The following is a 7,400-nucleotide window of genomic DNA, read 5'->3' on the forward strand; positions in this document are numbered from 1 at the left end:
GATGACTAATGATACTGTCCCAACTACAACAACAAAAAGTATTAAATACATGTAATTTTGTCCTTTATTTATAAATACTGTAGATCTCCATTCATTCTTGTGGAGGACTGGGCCGTACCGGGGAGTTCCAATATGGCCGACCGTTGGTTTCAAAGGCTGACAATGGCAAAAAAATACCCTCGCAATCCAGGGTTTATATACATTGTTGGTTACAGTGTAATTTACAGGAACCAACTCAGTACTGCCGACCACATCAGCTACCCGGAAAACTAACGCCCTCACGAGCAGCACAGACAGGTAGAGTTCGTTTTCTGAGAGCTGAAGTGTGTACCTGATAAACACGACAATGGCTAAACTTAATAGCTGTTTCCAACGCCTTTTTGTCTTCTTCAACCTGCTGTTTGCGGTAAGTTAGCAACTCTTTATTTGTAAATAAAAGTAGGAACATGTGATTAACTCAGTAGGCGATACTTTAAGGTTACTTTCGATTGTAATCAACTGCGCAGTAAAACAACAAGTTCGTGTATCTTCTTCACCAAACACTTCTGCCCATAAAAGTTAGTTTCAAAATGTTTGTAGCCTGTCTGTGTGAAATTATATGGTTTCTATCCACTTTCCTACGTGTCTCTCCATGTTGTATAATCCAACTTCACATCCGGTTAAATATGGCTTTAAAGACGTGTTTTATTACATTATGTTATTTGATAGTGAATGGGATGTTTTTCTTTAGATCGTTGGAGGTGTGATTATCGGCCTGGGACTTCTGGGTCAATTCGTCTACAATGACAGCACTTCAGAGGTAAAATGGGATCTAGCTCTGGTCCGTGGCGTTACATGCGGTTTGAGCGTCGAAGAAGTTTAAAGCCGCACACGTAACACCCTAGACAAGAGCTAAATGGGCTCAAAGTTCAAATTACATCCAAACTGAATTTTACGAATAAATATATATGGATATTGAATGAATTCTTACCAAAGATAATTCATTTTGATTATATAATTTCTCTATTTTGAAAAAACAAAAGTGGAAACATACAGTTACTCATAAGCATTAAACGCTTCAGCATCTGAAAAACTGGTACATGTGTCAACAGTTTATGTAGTAGACGATAACTATACTTCCTTATTGGTTAGCTATATATGCACAAAGTGAACTCTCGTGTGCAAAGTCAATGTTCCTAAAGTACTGTCCTATACAAGAATTATAGGTCTACCGTGCAATAATAAAAAATAAAAAATAAAGTGATTTTTGCCTATTAGGAGCATAGGCATTGCTTTGTTAGTTGTTAGGACTTTTAAACCTGCCATTAAAAAAAGACATCTGACTAAAAACGTGTCCAGAAACCCAGAAGTAACGTGGGCTATTGTGATGTCATAATGGGGCACTGAGACACACCATGGATGTTGTATTGTTTTTCAGTTGGAGAACCAGACCAAAGGGTTTCTGGTGATGTATCTGGTAGGAGGCGTCACCATGGCCATGTCTCTGCTCGGGGCGTACGGAGCACACAGAGAGAAGAGAATTCCCCTGATCGTGGTGAGGGGTTCTACTGCAACGAGCTGAGTTCACATTCAAACAGACAACTACGACCATAGAGACAGAACAATATACAATGTCACGGTTTCCCAGACACAAATTAACCCCAGTTATGGACTAAAAACTGGTTTTCAATGAAGATGCCTACTTGAGCTTTGCTTTTTAGTCCAGAACTAGACCCAGTCTGTGTCTGGGAAACCCCCCTGATATCCTGTTTTATAGCGTATTACGACATTGGGTTAGGAAAGACACTTACCGTTTCCTAACCTGTTTTGTTCAACGATTCACTGAGTCACACAGTAACTTTATTGGACAGAAAATTGTTTAATTCTCTCTCTCTTTCACTTTCTCTCTCTAGTTTCTGGTGGCCTGTTTTATTGGCTGCTTCGGCCTCCTGCGTCTGGCGGTGCCTACAGCCATGTACCGTTCTGAGGTATTGTTGGTTAATAATGTGTTATACTGTCCTGTAATGCTGATGTGTTATACTGGTAGACAGGCCTACAGCCAGTGGTACTGATGTGTTATACTAGTAGACAGGCCTACAGCCAGTGGTACTGATGTGTTATACTGGTAGACAGGCCTACAGCCAGTGGTACTGATGTGTTATACTAGTAGACAGGCCTACAGCCAGTGGTACTGATGTGTTATACTGGTAGACAGGACTACAGCCAGTGTGTGTGTGTGTGTGTGAGTGTGTGTGTGTGTGTGAATTCTGTCAAGGCCAGTGTTGACACCAGTGGTTGTTGTGTTTGTTTTGCAGATGAAGCAGATCATGGAGGCGAAGTTCCGTGAGGCCCTGCCTCTGAACGAAGCCTCCCCTGATGTTAGACAGTTCACTGAGAGGATTCAGCTGAATGTACAGGGACATTTCCATCAATCATTTCACCACAATATACTTGACATGTCCATAACATTCATTATATCAATGGATCCCGCTTGGGCTCTATTCTGTCTTTTTCATGAATCATCAGCTGGAAATATTTCACTACGGTTTACAATAATATCATTCATTATATACTTTATAGTTTTGAGAAGTTACATTCTAGTTTCGTGTACAACATGTGCCTCAGTAATGTTAACTTCCTGTAACAACATACTGTAGTGTTCACTTGATCCCTATCCTTGACCAATGAGTCTACTGTCCTCCCAAACCCCAGAAATGAAGTGTTCCTTCCAAATAGGTCCAGACACTGCTGGGCATAACAGCCTTGTTCTGTTGACTCTAACCAGCAGTAATGAGGAAGAGGTTGACCTCGTGGTTCAACTAGTTTACTGTTCTCAACATGTCCTTTTGCCCGATACGCTGACTGACTGTGTGTGGTTTTATTTAACAGTTGAAGTGCTGTGGGCTGTTCAGTTACACAGACTGGGGCAACAACGTCCCTGACTCCTGTCTCTGTCAGGGGGAGGAAGATGAGATGAAGGGTACATGCCTGAACATTCCATACCGGGTGAGTTCACATCAACTCTACATGACAGGACTGATGATGGAGCTTTATAGTCAATAGTCTCCTCCCCCTCCTTCTTCTCAGTTCTTATGCACATAGGTTTACATCCTGGTCGACCACGAGACACCTTTTAACCCTTCAGTACATTATGTCTGTTAGAGACATTCATTAAGGGTTATGTCTGTTAGAGACATTCATTAAGGGTTATGTCTGTTAGAGACATTCATAAGGGTTATGTCTGTTAGAGACATTCATTAAGGGTTATGTCTGTTAGAGACATTCATTAAGGGTTATGTCTGTTAGAGACATTCATTAAGGGTTATGTCTGTTAGAGACATTCATTAAGGGTTATGTCTGTTAGAGACATTCATTCAGGGTTATGTCTGTTAGAGACATTCATTAAGGGTTATGTCTGTTAGAGACATTCATTAAGGGTTATGTCTGTTAGAGACATTCATTAAGGGTTATGTCTGTTAGAGACATTCATTAAGGGTTATGTCTGTTAGAGACATTCATTAAGGGTTATGTCTGTTAGAGACATTCATTAAGGGTTATGTCTGTTAGAGACATTCATTAAGGGTTATGTCTGTTAGAGACATTCATTAAGGGTTATGTCTGTTAGAGACATTCATTCAGGGTTATGTCTGTTAGAGACATTCATTAAGGGTTATGTCTGTTAGAGACATTCATTAAGGGTTATGTCTGTTAGAGACATTCATTAAGGGTTATGTCTGTTAGAGACATTCATTAAGGGTTATGTCTGTTAGAGACATTCATTAAGGGTTATGTCTGTTAGAGACATTCATTAAGGGTTATGTCTGTTAGAGACATTCATTAAGGGTTATGTCTGTTAGAGACATTCATTAAGGGTTATGTCTGTTAGAGACATTCATTAAGGGTTATGTCTGTTAGAGACATTCATTAAGGGTTATGTCTGTTAGAGACATTCATTAAGGGTTATGTCTGTTAGAGACATTCATTAAGGGTTATGTCTGTTAGAGACATTCATTAAGGGTTATGTCTGTTAGAGACATTCATTAAGGGTTATGTCTGTTAGAGACATTCATTAAGGGTTATGTCTGTTAGAGACATTCATAAGGGTTATGTCTGTTAGAGACATTCATTCAGGGTTATGTCTGTTAGAGACATTCATTCAGGGTTATGTCTGTTAGAGACATTCATTCAGGGTTATGTCTGTTAGAGACATTCATTAAGGGTTATGTCTGTTAGAGACATTCATTCAGGGTTATGTCTGTTAGAGACATTCATTAAGGGTTATGTCTGTTAGAGACATTCATTAAGGGTTATGTCTGTTAGAGACATTCATTAAGGGTTATGTCTGTTAGAGACATTCATTAAGGGTTATGTCTGTTAGAGACATTCATTAAGGGTTATGTCTGTTAGAGACATTCATTAAGGGTTATGTCTGTTAGAGACATTCATTAAGGGTTATGTCTGTTAGAGACATTCATTAAGGGTTATGTCTGTTAGAGACATTCATTAAGGGTTATGTCTGTTAGAGACATTCATTAAGGGTTATGTCTGTTAGAGACATTCATTAAGGGTTATGTCTGTTAGAGACATTCATTAAGGGTTATGTCTGTTAGAGACATTCATTAAGGGTTATGTCTGTTAGAGACATTCATTAAGGGTTATGTCTGTTAGAGACATTCATTCAGGGTTATGTCTGTTAGAGACATTCATTCAGGGTTATGTCTGTTAGAGACATTCATTCAGGGTTATGTCTGTTAGAGACATTCATTCAGGGTTATGTCTGTTAGAGACATTCATTAAGGGTTATGTCTGTTAGAGACATTCATTAAGGGTTATGTCTGTTAGAGACATTCATCTGTTAGAGACATTCATAAGGGTTATGTCTGTTAGAGACATTCATTAAGGGTTATGTTATGTCTGTTAGAGACATTCATTAAGGGTTATGTCTGTTAGAGACATTCATTAAGGGTTATGTCTGTTAGAGACATACATTAAGGGTTATGTCTGTTAGAGACATTCATTAAGGGTTATGTCTGTTAGAGACATTCATTCAGGGTTATGTCTGTTAGAGACATTCATTCAGGGTTATGTCTGTTAGAGACATTCATTAAGGGTTATGTCTGTTAGAGACATTCATCTGTTAGAGACATTCATAAGGGTTATGTCTGTTAGAGACATTCATAAGGGTTATGTCTGTTAGAGACATTCATTAAGGGTTATGTCTGTTAGAGACATTCATTAAGGGTTATGTCTGTTAGAGACATTCATTCAGGGTTATGTCTGTTAGAGACATTCATTCAGGGTTATGTCTGTTAGAGACATTCATTCAGGGTTATGTCTGTTAGAGACATTCATTAAGGGTTATGTCTGTTAGAGACATTCATAAGGGTTATGTCTGTTAGAGACATTCATTAAGGGTTATGTCTGTTAGAGACATTCATAAGGGTTATGTCTGTTAGAGACATTCATAAGGGTTATGTCGTGTCAGTTTTTCTTCTTCTGTTTTTCAGTTGTTGTTCCTTTCAGAGTACAGGATGACTGGACACCAGAAGATGATCTACAAACAGGTTGGACCAGCTTCCCTTTTATCTTTAGATCAACTGTCTCCATTCCTAGACAGAACCGGGTGCTTTTGTCACTGATCAGAGAGCAGCACACTGTGGAGAATGAAGCTCTTCTCTTTTGTCACTGATCAGAGAGCAGCACACTGGAGAATGAATCTCTTCTTTTGAGCCATGATCTGAGTCACGTTATTACACAGACATGAAATTCACCAACCTTTTTATCAGTCTGCACATTTGAGTTTTTTTTGTGATCCCTGCGGGAATTGAACCCGTGACCTTGGCATCGCTAGTACCACACTGTAACCATGTGAGCCAGACAGGAACCATGACTGAGTTGTGATCTGTGTTCCAATGAGTATTAACGAACCTCTGTGTCCCACAGACCTGCTTCCCCATCCTCCAGGGCTACCTGGCTAAAGCTCTGGACATCCTGTTGGGCGTTTCCTTCGCATTCGCTGCTCTGGCTGTGAGCGTGCATTCTTTACCGCGCACATTTCACACCTTACACATCAAACTGTCAGTTGAATATCTCTGCTAGGCCCTGGCTTGCTGTCACTCGCGTGGTTGTTTTTAATTCATGTTGTCGTGTTGTTCTCCAGCTCCTGGGAGCTGTGATGTCTGCCGTCCTGCTGGCTCAGCTGAGGAGTTCTACCGTAGCAGTTCCTGTGGTGTTTAGTGTCAGCTCTCACCCATCCAAGTTCGGCTTCAGTTCCCACCCACCCAAGTTCGGCTTCAGTTCCCACCCACCCAAGTACAGCGAGCTTTACAACGAGCCTGAGAAGCCTGAGAAGTGAAAAAGCAGACTGAGGTTCAGAATGTGGTTAGTTAGATGACATGGGTTTAAGCTGTTGTTCAGTCTGGCTCAGCATAGAAATATAACTACTAGAATGGTTAAAGCCCCACATTCTTCAGCGTTATGGCTGGACAACCATGGGGTATGATCAATACAGTTGAATGGGGATTGTCTTTCTAGTGATCTATTTCTATGGTGTCCAGACTCCCACTGTTTTCCTTGCACATCTTCTTATGGTTGTTGTGTGTTTTTCAACGAGAGGTGCTGCTTCCTTCTGTGTGTCATTTGCTTTGATTTGAGTTCTATGTTTAAAGGGAATCACCACCGGTGGTTTTATATATATATTGCAGGGAATTCTGGGTAAAAATGGTTGGGAAACGTTACGTTTTATTTGCAGAATGAGACACAATGAGCCGGCAGGGCGTTTTGAAAAGAGGACATTGCAAAGAGAGTACAACTCTGAGATAGTAAGGACAGAATGTCATTTCCATAGGACTTTGAATGTCAAATCATTTGCCTTGAAACTGCAGTAATAAAGAGGGAAACGGAAGGGGAAGTTGACAAAGAGAAACGGGGAAGTAAATATCTGGAGCTGACAGAAGTCCTGTAGCTGTTTGCAATGAAATGGAACAATGTTAAGTGTTTTGCTATGAACTGTAAATCCTAATATGAGATATACAACATGCCAACTGTCTTGCTCTCTGTTTCTAAATAAAGCATCTGTCTTCTACATGTCTCTTTTTGTACAAATATATTATAATTTTGAACTTATTTACAACACTTTAGAGGAATATATATATATATTACAATTTTGAAATGATTTCCTCTTTTGAGAAAACATTCTATTTTAGATGCTTTGCATATTAAGTTCCAATTCAGTTGAATAAAAACTCTAGATGTTATTGTCTACCAACCTGGAGCTACTGAGAGAAAACACCCGAGGGAAGAGACAGGTGAGGGGGGAGCAGAGGAGAACCCCGACTAAAACACCCGAGGGAAGAGACAGGTGAGGGAGGGAGCAGAGGAGAACCCTGACTAAAACACCCGAGGGAAGAGACAGGTGAGGG

The 7,400-nt window shown here is 40.0% G+C and overlaps 1 protein-coding gene across 1 annotated transcript; it reads left to right on the forward strand.

Moving 5' to 3' along the window:
- Window positions 1-234: 234 nt before the first annotated feature.
- LOC135530385 (tetraspanin-8-like) lies at window positions 235-7,063 on the forward strand. Its single transcript, XM_064958722.1, has 9 exons — window positions 235-406; window positions 731-799; window positions 1,418-1,534; window positions 1,893-1,967; window positions 2,295-2,390; window positions 2,869-2,985; window positions 5,487-5,543; window positions 5,923-6,006; window positions 6,140-7,063. Exons 1-9 carry the CDS (start codon window positions 347-349, stop codon window positions 6,332-6,334), a joined length of 870 nt encoding a protein of 289 aa, XP_064814794.1. The 5' UTR covers window positions 235-346; the 3' UTR covers window positions 6,335-7,063.
- The last annotated feature ends 337 nt before the right edge of the window (window positions 7,064-7,400 follow it).

This window comes from Oncorhynchus masou, unplaced genomic scaffold (genome assembly GCF_036934945.1).
Source record: "Oncorhynchus masou masou isolate Uvic2021 unplaced genomic scaffold, UVic_Omas_1.1 unplaced_scaffold_1329, whole genome shotgun sequence".
Taxonomy (NCBI): domain Eukaryota; kingdom Metazoa; phylum Chordata; class Actinopteri; order Salmoniformes; family Salmonidae; genus Oncorhynchus; species Oncorhynchus masou.

Bases quoted from the DNA above. Each gene is read 5' to 3' on its own strand.
- LOC135530385 (XM_064958722.1), top strand. From the start codon at position 347: ATGGCTAAACTTAATAGCTGTTTCCAACGCCTTTTTGTCTTCTTCAAC. The intron at 800-1,417 runs GTAAAATGGGAT...ATTGTTTTTCAG, and splicing joins ACAATGACAGCACTTCAGAG to TTGGAGAACCAGACCAAAGG. The intron at 6,007-6,139 runs GTGAGCGTGCAT...GTTGTTCTCCAG, and splicing joins TCGCATTCGCTGCTCTGGCT to CTCCTGGGAGCTGTGATGTC.